This window comes from Platalea leucorodia, assembly GCF_965183815.1.
Source record: "Platalea leucorodia genome assembly, chromosome: 3".
NCBI classification, from domain to species: domain Eukaryota; kingdom Metazoa; phylum Chordata; class Aves; order Pelecaniformes; family Threskiornithidae; genus Platalea; species Platalea leucorodia.
This window is the reverse complement of record NC_138825.1, coordinates 65,943,703-65,965,498: the sequence shown is the minus strand read 5'-3', so window position 1 is coordinate 65,965,498 and position 21,796 is coordinate 65,943,703. Positions and strand designations below refer to the sequence as shown.

General features: G+C 42.9%; 1 protein-coding gene across 2 annotated transcripts; it reads right to left on the bottom strand.

The window, feature by feature from the left end:
* Positions 1-1,235: 1,235 nt before the first annotated feature.
* SLC18B1 (solute carrier family 18 member B1) lies at positions 1,236-17,908 on the bottom strand. Of its 2 annotated transcripts, none has more exons than XM_082308018.1 (14): positions 17,794-17,908; positions 17,161-17,297; positions 15,938-16,033; positions 14,175-14,248; positions 13,255-13,402; positions 11,719-11,875; positions 10,070-10,206; positions 8,408-8,509; positions 7,326-7,417; positions 5,830-5,925; positions 4,941-5,015; positions 3,420-3,513; positions 3,273-3,319; positions 1,236-1,772 (listed from the first exon to the last, which is right to left on the bottom strand). In XM_082308018.1, the coding sequence occupies exons 1-14, from the start codon at positions 17,837-17,839 to the stop codon at positions 1,700-1,702; spliced, it is 1,374 nt and encodes a 457-aa protein (XP_082164144.1). In that variant the 5' UTR covers positions 17,840-17,908; the 3' UTR covers positions 1,236-1,699. The 2 variants fall into 2 exon arrangements, with proteins under 2 accessions (XP_082164144.1, XP_082164143.1); XM_082308017.1 differs by having other exon boundaries at positions 17,161-17,300; positions 17,794-17,904.
* Between the last annotated feature and the right edge of the window lie 3,888 nt (positions 17,909-21,796).

The following is a 21,796-nucleotide window of genomic DNA, read 5'->3' as shown; positions in this document are numbered from 1 at the left end:
TAATCATGGCAGGAGAACATGCTTCTGAGTTCATCTGAACAACAAACCTGGCAACCAGGATTCCTCATCAGGTTTCTTTCGCCTTCATTGTGTACGTGAAAGAATGAAAAGGGGAGCTGTGCTGCCAGAAAGCTAGAGGGGTTAGTTAAGCCTGTCTAGTTTCTACTGAAGGTCTGGTGAAGTTCACACATTGCAGGACAGGTCATTAATTTCAATGACATTTGTACTCTTTCTAGTAATCCTGGCCACTTCAAGTCCTAACAGCACAAATCAGGTAAGTGAAGAAGTCATTCCACAAAGAGAGCTAATTAAGTCTCATGTCTACAGAGCTGCATCTTGTACACCTTGCGTCTACCTCTAGTCCTCTCAGCTCCTTCTCACCTGCCTCACCATCGGCACTGGCAGGGTCAGCACTTCGTAACAGGTTGAGGTGTACATGCCCAGTTTCAGTAAAGTCTAACACCTGATACAAAAGGAAAGGGAGCTATTGCCAGGATGTTCCCAGGGGAAGCCAGCCCTTTGGTACCCTGATGCTTCACAGTTCAGCTGGCTACCAGAGCAGTTCATCTTGCTAGTGCCCCAAAAAGGGCTCTGGCAGGGAAATTTCCCATGTAAATACCAGTAGCTACTCACAAGAGAAACTGATTGAAAATTGCTAGGACTAGACCATTTTTCTTATTTATGGAAAAATGGGAACCACAGAGAACCCCTTCTAGAACCCAGTCCTGGGCTCAAGGACAAATTAAAAGACTTTTGCCACAACCAAGGGCAAGAAGTCTAATGCAAGTTTGCCAGGCATGCCCTTGTTTCAGTTCCCCTTGAGTTTTTTTGCCAAGCATCTGGAGGAGGCGAGGAGATTTCCCCCCCACTATTGTTGGTAAACAGTAGCCCTAGACTTTGATGGATTTACTGTTGCAGAGGCAATTAATGCAAACATTCCAGCTGGCATTTATTAGTAAAACAGATCTCACACACACCAAGCTGAGTCTTCATATGTAACACAAACATACCTAGGTCTGTACATGTATGTATATACACATACACACATGATGCCAAGTCTCCTCCAGGACTGAAGATCAGTTAGTTCTGTGTAGAGATGCCAAGTCTTCTCTTCACTACCTTTGCCTCCCATTTTCAGGCACTTTCAAGATAATACAAGTGTTGGTAGACACAAAGTCTTTTAGACTCTTGTTGTCTAAGAAAATTCACAAAACTTAGGAAAAAAAGTTGCTTTATTGAAAACAATATTGTGCTTAATGCTTTGTCATTTCAAATTCTGTTTCAACATTTTATGTTATCAGTTAAAGTATTACAAGATAATGAACTTTCTTTAAAAAAATACAGAAAATCATGGTAGCAAAATAGTAGCTTTACCCTAGAATAATGCACAGCAGGCTCAAGTACAGAAACCAGACATTTGAAAACTCATCTTGTCACAGTCAGTGGTGCACTGTATATGGAATACAATTAAGCAGGCTGACATCTGAGGGTTACTCATCACTTCAGCCAATCCACATGAGAACTTCCAAAAGAAAGGCAGTCAGTATTTCAAAACAGTAATGCTACAACTAAACCACAACTGGTTGTTCACTAAGGGATCATGTATCCCAGCTCCAGAATAATGAAACACTGTTAAGTCCATTCATCTCAACACTATGTTAAACCACAACAGTAAACAGAGAATGGAAAGTATGTCTGGCTATGTTTCGCTGCCCATCAGATGAGTTCTTTCTTCATTATTACCAGGAGGATTTTGCAGGCTGGAACTGGAACTGTTTGCACAAGGACAAGAATAGAAGGGAAGAAACAGATGTAATATTCTCTAGATAATTCTACGCAATACCAACATTACAGCAAAAAAGCCACGTTACGTGGAAAGAGCTACGTGGATCACTAGATTTGGTTCCCCACTACTGCACGGAACCACGTACTATTGTCTTCACACCTATAATTTCACAGAATCATAGAATGGTTTGGGTTGGAAGGGACCTTTAAAGGCCATCTAGTCCAGCCCCCCTGCAATGAGCAGGGACATCTTCAACTAGACAAGGTTGCTCAGAGCCCTGTCCAACCTGACCTTGAATGTTTCCAGGGATGGGGCATCTACCACCTCTCTGGGCAACTTGTTCCAGTGTTTCACCACCCTCATTGTAAAAAACTCCTTCTTCCTATCTAGTCTGAGTCTACCCTCTTTTAGTTTAAAACCATTACCCCTTGTCCAATAGTTACAGGCCCTATTAAAAAGTCTGTCCCCATCTTTCTTGTAAGCCCCCTTTAAGTATTGAAAGGCTGCAATAAGGTCTCCCCAGAGCCTTCTCTTCTCCAGGCTGAACAACCTCAACTCTCTCAGCCTTTCCTCATAGCAGAGGTGTTCCGGCCCTCTGATCATCTTCATGACCCTCCTCTGGACCCTCTCCAACAGGTCCATGTCTTTCCTGTGCTGAGGACCCCAGAGCTGGACACAGGACTCCAGGTGGGGTCTCACCAGAGCAGAGCAGAGGGGCAGAATCACCTCCCTTGACCTGCTGGCCCTGCTTCTTTTGATGCAGCCCAGGATACGGTTGGCCTTCTGGGCTGTGAGCACACATTGCCGGCTCATGTCCAGCTTTTCATCCACCAGCACCCCCAAGTCCTTCTCCACAAAGCTGCTCTCAATCCCTTCATCCCCCAGCCTGTATTGATACCAGGGGTCACCCTGACCCAGGTGCAGGACCCTGCACCTGGCCTTGTTGAACCTCATGAGGTTCACATAGGCCCACTTCTTGAACTTGCCCAGGTCCCTCTGAAGGCCATCCTGTCCCTCGGGCGTGTCAACCACACCACTCAGCTTGCTGTCATCTGCAAATTTGCTTAGAGTGCACTCGATCCTGCTGTCTATGTCGTTGGTGAAGATACTGGTCCCAATACAGACCTCTAAAGGTCACCACTCATCACTGATCTCCATCTCGACATTGAGCCGTTGACCACTACTCTCTGGATACGACCATCCAGCCAATTCCAGCTCACAGACACCCTCCTGGAGGAACCATCAGTAGGGTTTGCTCGTTATTGCCACAGTCCTGTCACTTGTATAGAACAGGCATTGTCTGGTTTAGGTCTCTGTTTAGGTCAGTAGGGATTTCGGAAAGCATACAAAGTATTTCAGCAATATTTTTACTGCTCATCCTGTCATTCGTTATCAGGTTGGTAGTGAGGAAAACATGGAAGCACAGCTTTCAAAGGTTTGCTCTCTATGGCTGCAAGTAAAATAAAGAATAAATATCTCACCATACCTTCTCCTTGTTGCCTCAGTGATATAGAATATTCCAGTTGCAAGACCCTTTGAGGAAACAGTCAATTACAATTGTAATAATAATAACCTTATGCAATAGCTCATAATTGCAATAGAAATAAAAAGCAAAAAAGGTGTAATTACTTACACTTAACAGTGCCCATCCTCCTTGGATGGCTGAGGCCCATTCAAAACCCAGCTTTTCATTTAGAAATCCTCCCAGAGTGGGACCTGTAAATGCCCTGCAACAAATCAAAATACGGTATTGGCATCCCAAACAAAAAAGATAACACATCATATTCTCAGAGAACTTTTTTATTGTGTTTTATGGTCTCCCTCCATTGATTCTCTCTGTCAACAAAGAGATTGTCTTCCACAAACCTAACTTTCCTATAATCCACAATAAGTATTAATTCTTTGTTTGCCATGGCCCCAATAAACCTACCTAGTTACCTCCTCAGCTGGACATAGGATCCACATCAGAAAGCTGAATGCACTCTTTTCTGTATCTGGAATGGCTTAGAGGCCCCATTAAGGACCATGTTCTAACAAGGCATCTACACCAATCAATTCTATCATAAAAGAAATTTAAACTCTCATCCCTCAAAATGTAAATCTCCCAAACTTCGAGATGGATATAGGCAGGTGGGGAGGCACATTGTGACAGACGCTGTCACTGCAAGGTTGAGCTGGATGTAACTGCCCTGCACCTTCATGCCTGTCTAAGAACGCCATGAAAGGTTATGCAGCTGCTGTCGCTTTATGAAACGTCTTACATGATATGGTCTCTTGCTACAGAAAGGGACAAAACTGTGTAAAACCAGAGAGACTTTCTGGAAGCAAGTCACATAATAAAACCAGGTATGATAACAGCATAAACCAGGTTTGGTAACTTTATACTACCCATATCTGTACTGAACCCTATGCCAAATCAACAGGACAGCTAGAACTTCAGTTAGCTTGGAAAAAATGGTGCAAATTTGTACGGCTGAAACCCACCTGCAGCCACAGAGGACTATAAGGACAGATAAAAAAATTCTGGAAGTTGCTGTCAATAGGAGGACTCTGTCACTTCCCACTGAGTGACAACTCTGAAGGGTCACTCAGCCAGTAGCACCTTTCACTCATTTCTGTTACGACCACACAGATGCACTCTGCTAAGCTGTGCAAACACAGACCTTAAATAATGGCTGTGGCTGAAAGAGAAGATTCTACCCTAAGCTATCCCAGACAAAAGGAGGAAATGTGGAAAATGAAAGAGGGAGAACAGAATTAGTCAGGAGCAGATACCCTCTAGCTTGCTCCATGTGGGTGGAGTTAGCTTTGTAAAAAAAATTAGGGTCCACCTCTCTCTGTATTAAATATTTCAGTGACAACAAAAATGACCACACAGAAGCACAAGCTAACATCCACTTAATCACTGCAGCTTTCTGATATGCAGGGCAATACATTTCGAGGAAGACAAGTTCAGAGTCCATTCCCTTTGTTAGGTAAAAAGCTTTGTTTTAACATGTCCACCAGGCACCTGTTCAGTAAGAAACTTTTGAATCAAGGTCAACACAATGACTGCAATGCAAGGCTTCTGGTTGTAATGCAGCAGCCTTTTGTGTGGCAATAGCATAGAATGACCAGACGTTCACAGCTTACAAAAAGGTGACTGTATACCTACCCAAGGGACCACATGGCACTGAAGAGCCCAGACACCAGTCCCAGCAGACTCAGACCTTCTTCAAATCCATTCTCACTGCAGAAAGACAGATCAGGTAGAGTAGTATTTATTGTCTCATTATTGTCTCTCAGTCTATAGCCTTCCCCTATAGAGAAAGCTTTTTCCCCTCCTTTTAATTTACACACAACGTAAATAGTTAAAAAGCAGAAGTGTACAGTGGAATCATGTTTGTTTACCCAGTACTTTCTTCTTTGCTGCCTCTGGAGGATTGCAGTGCTACTTGTCATCTCTGATGTCTTCTGACTGAGATTCCTAACATCACACCATTGCTCATTCCCCGTGTTTCATACGGCAAGCGTATTATAGTGACAGGTGGTTTGTAAGAAGAAAAGACCTTGTTCCAAAAGGAACATACTAATACGAGTAAATCAAGACCCTTTGAGTCATTACTGTCAAGTCACATCACAGACCCCGTACTGTGAGCAAGTATGACTCCTGTAGGTGCAGCTGTTAATGCCAATGCAGACAGAAAATCCAGTGAAAACTGCTTGCTGTTAATCGTCCTCAGAAGCTGAAATAAATCCTATCTATATGAAACCACACACAGGTCGCCCCATACGATGAAACCCAAAGTCTGATGGACTTCAGTGTGTTCACAGTACTGAGATACACATTTACAAAATTATATTTGGAGTATGACGACTGGGGTGCTCAGTCAGAAAAAACTAAGACAAGAGCAGTGGAAGCGTTTAAGTGTTACTCACTGCCTTTGTCTCAAAAAGGGGGGGAAAAGGCCACACCAAAACCCCACTTCATATTCACCCCTGAAAATTAGTTGCCGTTTCCTGTTGTCAGTAACATGAAAGATGCGCTGGACAGAATTACTTACTATGCACAGTGCAGTATTTCTGGAAACACAGGGATAGCACTCATGCCAAGGGAAAAGCCAACCAAAACCAGCACTAGCACAAACATCCACAGCTGACTGAAAAAGAGGCATTTAAAAGAAGTTAGCTGCTGAAGACTCTTTTCAAATAAGGACACCATTTGCTGTTTTATCAGCTCTCAATGACTGCAGTAAACTAGGTTTCTTGAAGCCAAGAACTCGACTTTAAATGAACACTAAGACTTGAAGATACAGCTCTACGCTTAGAAAAAGACTTTGTAAGAGAATTTAAAAATCCTGTGCTTGAGTTAAGTATTTCCGTATCAAATGCAGTTCAATTTAAGAGGAGCACATAGGAAAGTGGTGGACAGACAAGCTTAACTTAGCAATACATATATCCAAGCTCCAGACTTGCTTTGTTGCACAAGTGAAGGATTTTGCAGGTACAATTTGTAGGCCGATACATTATACCCAAATAGACTTAGCTAAGGAAAAGAATATTGAAGATTTTACTGATTTCCTTTTCTCACCAGCTCAGTTTCAAATCTATTTAATCTTTTTTTTTAAAGTAGGTGTCTGGGAAGAAGGAGTTGACTAATTCTGCACATTGTAGAATCATAGAATATCTCAAGGGACCCATAAGGATCATCGAGTCCAACTCCCTGCTCCTCACAGGAATACCTAAAACTAAACCATATGACTAAGAATGTCATCCAGATACTCCTTCAACTCTGATGGGCTTGGTGCTGTGACCACTTCCCCGGGGAGCCTGTTCAGTGACCGATCACCCTCTCAGTGAAGAACCTTTTCCTAATGTCCAATCTGAATTTTCCCTTGATGCAGCTTCATTCCACTGCCTTGTGCCCTGTCGCTGGTCACCAGAGAGAGCAAGCCTATCATCAGCTTTAACAGAGTATATAACCTAGGACAAAAGGACTATACAGTTGTTTTGTAAATGTAGCAGTGTTCTGCTGCGAATTAACTTGAGAGCTATGGCAATGCAGTGTTCAGGTGAAACAGACACTGTCTCTACTTAGCTAGCCGAAAACAAAGCTATAACCTGGCATTTTCTTAAGTAATATATATACATAGAGAAGAAAAAAATCAACACTGCTGCACAGCCATGCAACTAAATCCATAGTTCAGAAACACTGATGAAATAGAGAAAACTGAAAAATAAGACAGAAAGAGAACTTTGTTTTGCTGCACTGGAAATACCACAAAATTGGGAGGAAAGGAAAATAAAATGCAGCATTCTTCCCAGCACACATACATTAACAGGAGTAAAGACAGTAACAAAAGGAAAAGCATCTATTTTATGAAGCTGTAAAATTTCAATTTTCAGGTGCTTCCACTGCTTTACATTCATAGCCTCAAGTTAAAAGAAACTTTGTCAGGGATGTTAACTATAGACTTGTGGACATACATGACTATGGTCACGATAGCTATCACAAAAACATCACATAAGGGGACAGGTTCAAGAAGAGGCAGTTCTGTACCTTTCAATGTGCAGTACAGGAGCAGGTCCTAACATGAAAAAGCACAGTGCTGTCATTAAGCTTCCAGATACCAGCAGCCACTTCCTGAGGTACTGTGAAAGAAAGGGAAGAGGTATGTAACTTAAAGATGTGAATTTGTAATGTAACTATTTTGTCTTTCCTAATACCCCTCTTCTAAATCTCCATCTCCTGAAAAGTACTGCTCCTGTAGAGACCATCATTATATACAAACTGGGAATTCACAATTTCTCTGCCAGTTCTGAACACCATCAAGAAATACTGAATTCATGTGTCCTCGCTGCCACTGCAATCACTGGCAGCAGCTGCTTAATACAGAGATTGCTTCAGGATACTGAATAACAGTGCTTCTCTGTTAGCAAAGTATTTTAGGTCTTACTCTTCCTTAGTATAAGAAATATCATATAGCATTGCATGTGATTCTCATGTAAAAAGGCCATTATTAGTTTGTGTCAGGAAAAAAAACAGTGTCAGAAAACTGGCACTGTCCTTCGTGCCCAGCATTCAAAGTCTAGGTTTCCTTGATCAATTAGCATTGGCTGTCAACCAGGCAGTTTTAGGTATATCACTGTCAAAGTCTCTTTCTACGGTGCAGTTAAGAGCTAGAGAACCATAGTCAGTCAGTGTGCTGATCTAATTTGGATACTACACTTTTTAAGAGAGAAAGTCAATACAGCTAACCAGAACATCTTTACTCCTCTTCTCAAAAGCTGATAAAATCAGATGTGGACAAAAGCATGAATAACTGGGACATGTTTTCCCACTCTCCATTCCATATTGGCTAGAAATAGATTGTGCTTAGTCCACCGGAAAAGCGCGACACATTTCGACTACAAGATACTTGTCCAACACCCTTTACTATTTTGGACATTCTTCTACTACCCGGACCTTGCAAAAGAGACCTTCAAGTTGGCAATATTCAGTGCACATGCAAGGTCCTGAAAGACAGATCCCTTTACAGGACCAGACCTACGTCCATCGCTTCAAATATGGAAGTCCTCCAGTTTTAACTAAATGCAGAGAGTGCTTTACCAACCCTGCACAAACAGCAGGGTAGTACTCACTGGCAGTTTGTCGCTTAGGAGGCCGAGGAGGGGAGAAGACAGGGAGTACGAGAGTGCCAAACCAAGGAATACCAAGCCCACGTAACCAGCTGGGAGTTTGAACTATGGGAAGAAAGACAAAACAAAACAAAAAAAACAAGAAAAGAAACCATATATGCTGTATTCATTAAAGGACAATCCAAGAATTATATTTTAGGTCAAAATACCGAAATGCATGATTTTAAGTATTCTACTGACAACTATACAGAGGTTTTTCAAGTATTTGAAGTCATCAGCAGAGCTCCAGTTTCCTTCCACTTCCATTTCTAAGCAGGGAGTGAAAATACCTGACACAACTGTACTCGGCTAAAGCCTAAATAATCTCAGGAGGAAACACTATGCTATGTCCCTACACCAGCAGGATTCTAACATCAGTATCTGGCACATTTGAAACAGACACCTCAGACACTGAAATTTAGATGGATTTAGTCTTTACCTCTCCGATCTTCAGTTTTAGTTCCACTTAGAAAAGCATAAATACTGTAGTCATCCACTGCTAATCAGTGCATCTTAAAAGTAAGCAGTGCTATAAAACACAACTCTGGCTTTTCAACCAAAGGAGGACTTTTATGAGAACAAGTAAGAGGGTTTTTGCAAACACCCCGAGGTCTACATTTTCCTAATGCAGAGTCACATTTCTGTATTGAAACAAAACGTGTAAGGAACCAAAAACATACCAGTCTCTCAAATAAGTGCTTTAACTACCAGTTAGAAGGTATTCCAAAATGTTTCATGTGGCATGGACTACATAAATATTCACTACTTCCTTGCCATATGCAAGCACATGATAATAACTCTAATTTAGTGGTTAGAACACCTGCCAAGAAGGCTACAGCCCTTTCACAGCAAGTTATCTGTTAGCGCAGAGCAGAGGGAAAGCAGAAGAGCCACACCAGTGTGCAATATTCTACAGCGGAAAAATTACAGATCCCCCCTGGGTGGTTGAAGACATACATTCACATCTCCACTGATGGAAGAGGTTAGCATCAAGTCTCCTCCACCCTGGATGAGTGCTCTAAGTACTGGATCAGACAGACAAAAAGTAGGAGCACAACAACCTGTGAAATGCTATTCCCTGGAAAAACAATTCATAAATAAACCACTCAAAAAGCGCTGCTTAATTTCACACAGAAATAGAATCTTAAACTGTTTACTTCAAATTCATTACCTTAAACAGCATGGGGAAAATAAAGAAATAAAATTAAGTAGGAAACAAATATATAAATATTAAAAGTAAATAAAACAGTCAGTGACTTGCAGTTTTACAGAATTTGCTTTCAGAAAGGAGGAAAAAGTCCCTCGCTTACAAAACCAGCTGCTATGCCCCGTTCAGAGAAGGTACTCTGCAGTGGAAAGCCAAGTAAGTTCAGAAAACAGATTTTTAAAGGCCTTACATTTCCTCATTCTCAAAGTTACCGAGACCCAGCAGCCACAAATAGTGTCAAAAGAAACTGTGATTTGTCAGTACTGTGGAAATCAAGTTATTTGGAAGTCATATTATTAACGGTTAATTAAAGCAGTGTAGTTGGATAAGGTTTAATTTTAAGATATTTAAACCACATTTATAACCAGTTATTTACTATTTAGCAAGTCAAGACTTCCCTGCATGTTAACAGGACTTACCTTCTTCAGGATGAATAGAGACATTGTGGGATCCAAAAAGCCCAAGCATGCACTTAGAGAAAATATAGTAGAACAGAGTAGTAAGACTTTGGGCAGAAGAATGAGCTTCCAAAAGGAGTCCTTGCTAGGGATCGAATCTGTTTCAAGAGAAAAAGGGGGGGAAATTGCATTATTTTCAGCAGCATAAGCTCATGATTGATCTTCTTGCTTTATAAAAGAAATCAGTATTTCCCTTTTTCTAGTCCTATTACTCTTGTTATCTAACAAATGAAAGTCAACAGTAGACTATTACGCACGATACTATTTTTATATTAAAAAACAAATTTGACAGGTGAATAAAATAAGAAAAGTACACAATTTAGATTCCAACATTGCAAATCCCCAACTTGAAAAAAAACAAAAGCATGTACTATTCCCAGTTATGTGAAAATACGGTTACTTCTCCGCTAGCCCTTTTACAAAGAAAATCTCATGGATACGTCTCAACTTAAAACAACATGCACAAACCATTCGTAGCCAATCGGAGAAACATGCTTTGAAAGTAAAATAAAAAGATTGGTATTTATCAGTTGAGATCTGTCCGAATTTTTAAGCAACTGGTCATTTGGGTCTCCTACGTGTTCAATCTGTACTAAGGACAGGAAGGTTCTTTCGGATGTCATGGTTAGATGTCATTTCTAAGTCAGGCTCCCTTCCTGATGCTGTTGGTGCTTTAATAGTTGAATGTGGTCTCAAAGTATAAATAGAATTAAAAGTTCATTCATTAGCATCCACCAGCTCAGAGCTAACATTTATTTAACATAGTTTCAAATTGGCTAGTAATATCATGACTCCATACAATTTCAGAGCTCAATGAGGTGGCGGTAAAGCCAGCAGTAGCAGCACATGGTCAGCTACTCTAAGTTTCTTCTAAAAGCCAATATATATGAAGTTATTCCCCAAGGTTTTCATATTTAAGCGGAAAAATATTTTTTAAATGTATTTTAAAGTCACTAGTTTTTATTCTAGAAAAGACTAACAGAACTTTGCAATTATGATCTTGTGTGAAGACTTATCTTTAAGTTAACTTCCTGTCCAAGCAGGACCATCTAAAATTTAATCAAATTTACATGACCTCCAACAGGTCAATTAAACCCCTCCTTTATTAACTTTAACATTCTTTTATGTTAATCAGATCCTGCATCATTCAGTACAAGTAAACCCTTTTTGCTCTCCCTGTAATTCTGTTTTTTCCCCCTCTGTTAACCCCTTAAACATGCCAAGTTCTCTTGTTTTAGGCAAAACCCATCTTCAGCTTTTCTTCAACTAGCTGCAATGACAAGCTGATACGAAGAAGACACAAATGATCCTTTACAAGCCCTGAAGCTAAAGAGACAAAAGAAAAAAAAAAATTTATCTCAGTTCACTTCCACACAGAGTTCTTAGTGTTTGCAGAGATGGGCATGAAGTGTTGGATTCATTCCAGGCCATCTGCACGCATTAATTTTAGTTCACATGAAAACATGGGCCTGATCAAAATTACAAGTTAATTCAGCTGGAGCTTTGCCCTCTAAGTTAAATCAAACTCCAGCAACCGATACTTTTCTAAAACACAGTTATATACATGAGAAAATAAGGTGAGTGAAGGAGACAGGAAGAAGGGTGCTTACCGTATTTTGGTAATATGCACATATTCACAGGCACCAAGACCAACACTACGCATCCCAGCGTAATGAAAGGGACCTCAAAACCAAACGACTGATACAAAAAGCCACCTAAAGGCGGGCCCAGCACCAGTCCGAGTCCTGTAAAAATTTCAAGGCTGCCCTAAAGGATGAAAAAGCAAGCAAGCAAAAAAAAAAAAAAAAAAAAATCAGAATGCTGAGAAACTCTACTGTAACAATAAAAGCAATCTATTTTTCTAAGGAGCAGTGCAACATAGGCCAGTGAAAAGAAAAAGGCACTGCATCACTAAGGTGGATAATGGCTAGTGGCAACCTTCACAAACTGGGACAGTGAAAGGAATTTTACAGTTGCCTGCTGACAGCCATCACCTCTTTTGCTTCACTGTGGGGAACCACCTGTAGTGCAGCGTTAGCCACTCTGCTGTCACCTAACACATCCCAGTCCTGAGGCAAGACAAATGTGCTACTGATGGAAAGCATCTGTAGGACAACTCGGGCTGAAGCGATCATCTCTCCCACCTGCAGTTGCACTCCAGCCTGAGGGGGAGGACCCAAACAAGCCTACTGGGATGAGGTACATGTGCTAAGTTAAAGCTTTCTCTCCATAACCACTTGGATTCACTGACCAGGGGTAGGAAATAACAGTGAAATTGCAATGGGGATAACTCAGATTATTTTGGCTATAATTTCATGATCTGACATCTTTTATAAGATACTAATTTTCCAAAGGACAACAACACAGTTACTCTTAAATCTTGTGTTACAACACCATGGTCACCACTGTTGACATCTGCCTTAATACTTGACTAATCAGTGCTTAGACCACCCTGTTTTAACAAGTAATGGCTGGTGGTAATAATTGCTTACAGTTAAAGTTTTGCTAACTTCTGGGACCCACAAAGATAGCATAGGGATTTATCCTCATCTTTAATTTTACTGATACAAGTCAGAGTGGTCAAATGACCCGAGAGCGGACACGGTCAGCAACAGCCAAGTTCTTTACCCTAGGTCAGCCTAGGGTCTGAGGGTCCCAGCCTTCTCCTTTCCTAGGAAAGGAAATAACTAATAACAGCGTATGACTAGCAAGTCCTTAAAATTAGTTCTAGATAGATTTGAGACATTCTGGTAAACTTCAACACATGGAACGCCCATGAGTTAACCTAACTGCATCCAAATAATGCTTTTACTTGTGTTGCTCACCAACCATAAAAAGTATTTATGATGTATTAGTATTTTAATAGTCCAATTTCAACTGAAGAGATAACTACTGCCATCAATGCTCAGCTGTCCTCAAAACATAAGCAACTAATACATACTGCTTAATTTATATCTAATTGGAGTTATGCTAAGGTCTAAAGTTGTTCTAGGATTGTGATTCTAGATTACAAACAAATATTAAGTGATGATTTCAAATATGCCGGCATATGAGACATCAGATTTTTTTCCTCCTGGTTTTAGGCTGCCTACTGGCAATTTATCATACTGCAGCTACTCAGCTGTAACACTGGTTTTTGCACTTACCAGGACAGTAGCTATATTACTGGGAAATGCCTTTGCAAGGATTGAAAACGATGCCGTCATTGCTGCTGCAAAACCTACTGCATCCATTGCTCTTATTAAAAAGCACAAACCGATGAACATTGGTCCACTTGGCACCTTGTCCAGCATTCTGAAAAAAAACAGTAAATGGAGATCTCTCAGGATGCAACGAGTTATCTACTAAAGTCCCTGGAGCACCACTTCTTACTCATTAAAGGACACAGTTACAAGGCATGCAATGCCTTCTATTGCCACATCTTTTTGAATCACATCAGTGAAGTCATTCAAACTTTACCAAACTATTTCTGGCAGCTTTCTCCCTTTCCCCTTTCTTTGGTGGTGAAAAGAGCACAAATACCCTAACCTGTGAAAAACTCCAATGCCATCTTCTGTTGTATTTCATAACTTTTCCAAGCAACTGTGCAAGGAGTCTGATGCAATGAGTTACAACTACCCAATAAGAGCTTCCTTCGTTGTTAATAAAACTTTTATTTTGCTAAAACGAGTGGCTTAGCCTCTTCACCTCCCAGGCAAAGCTTCTTATTTGCACTCTATATTTTTAAGAAAAGAATAATTAAAACACTATGCATAAATAGTTCCCTTATTGCTGCACTTTGACAGACTTCTTGCTATTCATCAACTATGGTAGTTATTTAAATATGTAGAACCTTCCTCCTTTGCTTTCAAAGCACTAAACAGGCTTTGAAACCTACTGAAAGGAAGAAGTGTTTCTTTCTTCTGCTTTACAAGGGACAGATAAAAAGTAGAGATGCAAAAAGTTAGGCGACCTAACCAACACCTGAAAGATGCCCCAGAGTTTCCAGTTTTGTGTCCATCTTTTCATATGTATGAAAATGATTAGAAGACAAATGCAACAAAACCAACCAACAAAAATTACTCACCCAAACAGAATGGTCACACATCCCGAAACAAACATCCCTGCCACAAACATGAATTTTGCTCCAATATGCGTAAGCTGTAAATTAAATATCATTTTTACATGTTATTATTTCAAGCCTAGATCAAAAATCTTTCAAAGTTACTGTTAAGAAATCAAAACATTATGGGCTCTTTATAGCGTATGTAACTAAAAGATCTGGACACACTGCTCCTGCCAGTGTGCCTTCATGCAATACTGAACCTAAAAATACTCTAAACGGTTAAGTGACTTAACCCAGTTTTCAGAATGGTAAGACAACGGTGCAGTTAACTATTTCACAGCATCGCGCTGCAGCTTCTGCAGAGCGGCAGTTTACAGCAGCATTCCTCATTATAAACAAAGTAATACATTCCCCCTCCAGCACTGTCAGTGATGCAAAGTCAGCAATACCTGTCACGTATATGGTTCAGGAGAGTCAACGGAAGCCGATTTTAAAGCAAATTTATCACAACCTTTAATAGCACAAAGCTTTGACATAGGAAGCACGGTAGCTTCAGGCTTCCCCATTCATTACCAGGGAAAGGACCCCACATTACTTCAGACTCCATCACCAGGGTGAAGGATGACAAGAGGCATGCCGTAAAGCTAACTCAATCCCGTAACAAAGTACATCCGAGCTTCTAATTCCATGCCGTAACTTCCCCTAAGGACAGCAGGTTTTGCAGACTCTTTTCTTGTTCAGGCCTGGACAAAGTCCCTGTGTTTCAGCCATTATTACTAAAGCCCATATTTTGATGAGTTTCACTGAAACCCTCAGGATTTCTGATGGCCAGACCGTCCACCTCTATTGGTGCTCACTTCACCCATCTGCAGTGAGGATGGCACGCTCACTCTCTCTCTCCCCGGCAAAGTACTTGGTGAGGGTTGTGCCATAGTTGAATGCCACCACAGGCACTGAGATTGGACTTACCAATGGCACTTGTGTGACACCTTGATGAGCCACCTCACCACCAGAGAAAAATCATTCACCATAGGGTCAGCAGACTGTCCAGCCGAAGAAAGAGAAGACTCTGAAACTGCAGCAGCCCCAACTTAGGGCCTGATCCTGAGCAGCCCTAGCCAAAAATGCATAGACAGTGGTGCTCCAGCATATAAACAAACTGTTATATAATTCATTTGTAATTTCTCCAGCACGAGAAAAATCCTGAATCTATGGGAAAATTGAAGCTGCAAGAACTGGAGACATTCATCTCATATTGCTGTATAATGAAGTGGAAGGGGAAACGGAGTTAAGCAGCAGCGAGTCATAATAGGAGGAAATGTTAAGAAAAACACAACATACCAGAAAAGAAGAAGGGGTGCAGATAACTAGAGAGAAAAAAAAAAAACAACACAAACCCACCACCTTAAGAACATTGCCAAAGGCAAACAGAACATATAAGTAAGTGCAATAAATAAAATGGGGGGTATGGGGAAAGGAGGTAATAGAAAGGAGAATTGATCAGCAGATTACTCTGAAGCAAACAGAAAAGTTAACCAGTGAAACAAAACAGCTACATGTCCGCCAGCCTATGCTACCCTCAGTAACTGCAGAAAAGTAATTTTTAAATCGTACTGACAAGACTTTGATCAGATTCAGACTGGCTGGCCAGGCTCCAGTTACTGCAGACACAAGCCTGCAGGAGTGCTACTGAAGGGATGTTGCTTTTCTCATCCTTAGAGAACTGTCTTCATGTACCAGCCTGCGTCATCACAGAAATAAGTTATAGCTTCAATTATACTTACATAATTTCCCAAGATTAAAGAAGTCAAGAAATTGACCAAAGCAAAACATCCAAAAATCAGGCCAACGATGGTGTTACTGGCACCTTTTTTTTCTGCCTGCAAAAAAGATCACAACTGTCTAAAGACAGAGGCAAATTCTTGAGGTGAATAACGTTCATGCCTTGTACATTTAATTTTTGTTTTAATTCTCTATTAGCGCAGTTACAAAGCAATTTCCTTTCTCAAAGGCAGTAAGGGCTCATCAGGTAACAACACAGCAATTTGAAGACGTTGCACTTCTACTTAAGCTATATGTAATCAAGGTAAAAGCAACAGTTATTCCTCAATGAATAGAAACACTGTGCTGTTTGCTGAACTACTGAACTGGGGATCAGCCTTTATACAGGTAGTATATAGTGTATAGGTATACAGCTGGTGTGCAACGGAGCTAGCTACAGAGCCTTGATCCCTCGCACGGTGAGAGGCCAGTGAACAGAGATATCTGTTATCTTCACTGTATCATGCTTTCCCATAACAAGCACCAGGCAAATTTCTGACTTATCCAACTGGAAAAATACATTTTCTTGGGTACAAGCAGTACGTTGGAATATTCACAGCAAAAGTAATCTTAACATTTCTTTGTTAATGCTTGGTAACAACTTGCTCATGAGAGAAATGAAATTCTGCAGCAAAGGCACCACGACCTCTTTTTTTTCCATCTTGTGTTTAAGCATTGCATTTGCTCAACATAAGCAGACCTTATTTTTTTCCCCTCCAGTTGCTAGGTCAGGAAGTTTAACACAGTTCACGATGGCCCAGCATGAGTTAACCGAGAGGTAGCTATAAATAAAAAGTCATTGAGTGGCTATGGCACTGAAGTGCAAGTCAAGACACGGGCAGAGTTTTAATCTCAGCTCTACTACCAAACCACTATGTAACACTGGGCAAAAAAACCTATTTCACTTCTCCAAGCATCCATTTCAACTTCTATCTCATTAGTTTGCTGTCTTCTCTGCAGCCACGGGGAGGATAAAATTAGTCCATGGACAGGATCCAGGTCACCATTATATACACCCTAATCTATTTTAGCCAGCATCAGGCTAGCACTATGAATTCCCACAACTGAAAAGTCTAACTCAGAGCTTACAGCCAGCCATAAAGGTCCCACGGTGTTCAAGATCCTTTTAAAAGTTTCAACATACAAAAAATCATATACAGAGTAGCTAGCTAAATTGTTTGTTTACCTCTGAAGGGAAAAAGGGTCCCAGGATTGAATAGCATATCATTGAACTGAAGTTTATGGAAGCTGTCGCAGCCATTGTAAATATCTGTTCTCTGGTAAGCCTTCTTGACTCCTCACCGACTGCTTCTGGCACGCCATCTTCTTAAAACACAAGAGCAAAAGAAAGAAGTATTATAAACTGAGAGAGGGAAACACAGTTTGCAAATCAGGTTTGAAAATTAAAACCAGCACAAAACTTGCACCCTCCCGGCTCTGGGGAATTAAACCAAGACGCGCTACTTTCCCCCCCCCCCCCCCGTGCCGCGGCGCAGACCTCGCCGCGAAGGCGGCGGCACCCCCGGCCGGTGCCAGCCCGCCGCCGCCCCTCGGCCCACCCCGACAGCGCCGGGCTTGCGCAGGGGCAGCGCCGGTACCGCGGGGGCAGCGCCGGTACGCGGCGCCGCGGGGTTCAGCCGCGGAGAAACCCGCCCCCGGCCCCTGCGCGCCCGCGCCCTTGCCCAGCGCAGGCTCCGGCCCTTCAGCGCCGGCGCGCCCGCGGCAGGCAGAGCCTGCGGCGCGGCAAGCGCCCCCGGCCCCGGCCCCGGCCCCGGCCGTGCCGCCGGCGGAGAAACGCGGGGCGCCCCCCGCCTCCCACCTGGGGGCCGCTCGCTGCCCGCGCCGTCCGCCGCCCGGCTGCCCATGGGGAAGGAGCGCCGCGCCCGCAGCGGCCCGCGCGGTGCCGTGCGGTGCCGCCCTGTCCGGCAGCGGCCGCGGGCTGGCAGCGCACCGGCGCCGGGGCCGGGGCCGGGGCCGGGGCCAGCGCCCGCCCCGGCCGCCGCCCCTGAGCATGCGCGGCCTGCGGGGGCCGCCCGCCGAGCCCCGCCGGCCGCCGCCTGCCGCCCGGGGCCCCCGCCGCGGGGCTGCCCGGGGCGCGGGCGGGGGTGCTGCGCCCCGCCGGGGTTGCCAGCCCGGGCGGGGGGAGCAGCGAGGGCGACAGCAGGCGCCGGGCGTGGGACAGCCTGGCAGTAACCTGCCGGCGTCCGGGGCGGGCTGCGCACCTGGCTGAGGGGAGCTGCTCACCTGCCGGGCCCGGGCAGGCACGAAGTGCTGCCTGTGCTCTGGGAACAGCGGCTTCGACGGGTTACAGGTGAAGAAAACCGAGGAGGTAGCGGGCAAGCTGTCAGGAGAACCGGTGTGCATTTGCTGAGTACAGCCATACCTCACCTGGGCATTAGGAAGGTGTTTCCGACAAGCAGGACAATACACATTATAGAAGAGCCTCACAATGGAAGTGTAAATCCCAAGTGTATTAGAACAGGAGCTCAAAGAGTTTATGGGTATCACGTTATTGTGACTGCTAGGGACTGGGGGAGGTGGGGTCAGGGGCCCCAGGGGTACATCCCACGTCCTGCAGCCAAGGGAAGTTTGGATGGTAAAGGAGGGATGGGCTGCAGGGACTCTGCCCTGCTACAGCTGACTAACCCCACTGCTTTTCCTGAAAGCTTCACCCTTCGGCCTGGCTTCGCTCCCTCAGATTCCTGGGGTGTGGCTGGCAGTTACTGCGGGACTGCGGACTTGCCTCGTCAGCACAAGCACTCGTCTGTTTTAAAAAGAGCAATAACGTCTCTGTCTTCCATACCTAAGGGAGATCCAGGATGGCTTCTTAGGACTGGTAGACCAAGCAAGATCGGTGATCATCTACACAGTCTCTAGCAAGTTACAGGAACCATAAACAGTAACAGAAGAGCTGAATGACAAAGTTGCCACAAGAATCAATAGCTATAAACTGACCAGGAGTAAATTCTGGCTGGGGACGAGGAAGAGGTGATATAATCAATCCATTTGGCACAAGTTCCTATCGGGAGGGGAGGAAAGTGAGGAAGGAGATGAGGCATGAGCTGGGGAGCCCTTCAAAATGTAATAGAAGACAGACCACCTATTGCTTAACGAGAAGAAACAGTAATTACTTCTTAAAAGCACTATTTTAACTAGGCCATCAGTATTCCATCTAGTCACCAGCTATAATATTAAGATGCATAATAAGGCATTTCAGAGCAAATGTTGCTGTGTAGCTAACTTTAGAATCCCACACTCCATGTGACAGAAAAAAGCAGAATTACTTTCTTATCACAAGATTAGGAAGCTTTAAAACTATTTAGCATCCACAAAGAACGGCCACACATTCCTTTGGTGAAGTCTATTTTGACAATATATTTTGTGTGTGGCATATATTGCGGCTGTGAGGTTAAAAAATCCCTAAGAACTACCGTGATCTTTTCCTGTCTGCATGCAGAAAAACACAAAAACATAAATCCTTTTTGTAGATATTGCCCCCTGAACAGCCTTACGCCCCTCCCCCCCCCAAAAAAGAAAAAGCACTTGCAAGTTATCCTGGGTTCAGCAAAAGGATAATTAGAAAAAGGTGATATATGCAAAGCATGACACACAAATAGAGCGAATAAGAGAAACTTGTAGACAGAGATTAAAATCATGGAGAGAGAATAAAGCTTTCATTGTGTGGCTAGAGATAGACAGTCAATTATGTTCAGGAGGTGAAATAGGTTTCACTCCAACTACTTGCTCTCACTCAACAGATTCCAACTACTTTCAAAACCGAGTCCTCCTCTCATTAACAATTACACGTGAGTAATGAGTAATCCAATAAAGCCTATGGAGGCAGATTTCCGCAAAGCCAATGCGTGCAGTAGAAGGCTGAAGTGTGGGAAGCAGCAGTGATGCACTGCGATCAGCATGAGCTACGGCTCGAGTAATGAAATGGGCCTATGGACTCCCTACGCATGCATACAGTTTACTTATGCGCTGCTCATTATTGCCAGAAGAAACTGGTTGATGGAACATGTTTATTAATTCTTCATATATTCTTCGTAAGCTATAAATATTTGTTAGCCTTTGAACTGGGACTTGTTATCAGCCTGTCATGGTAGTTTTTCAAGTCTAACAAAAATCTTTTTAAAAGCATACAAGCTTTTCTTGCTTATGTCGTGTCTGCAGCAACTTTAAACAAAATGTATCTTTCTTTTCAGATCCCAAATCATATGTAGAATTCAAGCCTTGGAGCACTAGCCCTCTATAAATACTACAAATAGAGTCTACAATCCATTGCTTATGTCCACAAGATAAAAACGTATTAAGAACATTTGCTTTAAGAGCAGCTTCCTTCGTGGACATCCAGGACATTCTGAAATGCACATGTGGGAATACATATCCCTTATTATTGTTCTGTATATTTGCAGAGATCTTAGAAATACTTCTGTATTACAATCCGGAAATCACTTAGCCAGTGCTTATTTGCATCATATTACTATTTCTTTTGCCAGAAGTCATAGTGGCTGCACACAGGTTTTTGGAAAGAGTTTAAAATGGCTGTAATGTAACCACATGATAACCGTATCCTTTGAGAGTCTAGTGCAGAATCTGTGGAAGGCAACGAAAACCAGCAAACTCTTTTGTTCAGTTATCATGACATCAAGGTCTATCTTCTTTTCAAATCAGTACTGAAATGCCATAGCTTGTCCTCTTTCCATGACTGCAGAATGGCCTCACCATAATTTCTGCAGGCGCTTGAAACTCGACGCAGACATCTCTCGCGCTCCTGAGTAGCAGCACACGGTTGGCTGTTCTGAACCGTTAGCTGGAGGCACTTGGAAATACACATCTCTCCCCTCTGGGCTGGTGAGCAGGAATTCTGTGGATATAGGGCAAGAATATTGGTAAAAATAGCCTGGCCTCCCATCTTTATGATGCCGAACCTTTTTTTGGACTGTGTGACCAGAAAGTGAATAAGGTAATTGTTTAGGAAGAGTAGGGTGAAATGTGTTATTTGCAAGAAGGCTTCCAACTCGATGTTCCACAAACTGAGAAATCATGTCTGTTTTGGAAGGAAAATGAGATAATTCTATCCCGTGACATTGGAAATCTAATTATAGCACATGCCTGTGCTTTGTATTTCTAGAAACAGATGTCAGAGGGAAATAAGTTTTGCAAGGATTGTGCAGAACTGGAATTCAGAACTGATTGTTCAGAGTTCAGCAGTGTCGTCGACCTCTCTTGGGAGTTTGTAATACCTGACACTTTCGCCTGCCTGCCTGGCTGCCTCACCGTACTGTGATGCCGCCTGAGCTACTCATTACTCCGTTCCTGAGTCTCCACAGTTTACAACATGGCACTTAAGTTAAGCTGTCACTGCAGTCTGGCATTTTGAAGAAAAGATGGGTCGTGGTTGCCAGGGTGAGCATGGGGTGAAGGTAAGGTTACCACAGCAAGAGACAAGGAGAGAAATTGAGAAAGCAAAAAAGAGCAGGAGGAGGATGGCCGAGACACAGTGAACCATTATATCCTCGCTGCAGTACCGCTCTTCTGGAAAAGCCCCTGAGTTCAGTTGCCATTTTGATCATAGAGGGAAAAAAGAGGAAGGCTTCCACCCTGGAAAGGGGGGACAGTCAGGGGGAGTCAAGGAATTGAATGGAAAGCACAGAGGGTAGCAGCTATAACCAAAGGATTTTTAAATATATGCAGCAATATGGTGAGTCCAAATGGATCGCTCTGAACAGCTGGCTGGTGAGAGCCCAAATTCATGAATGTCACGAGACAGCAGCTTGTTGTTACTCTTCCTCTCCCCAAATCCAAGTTTATAGACA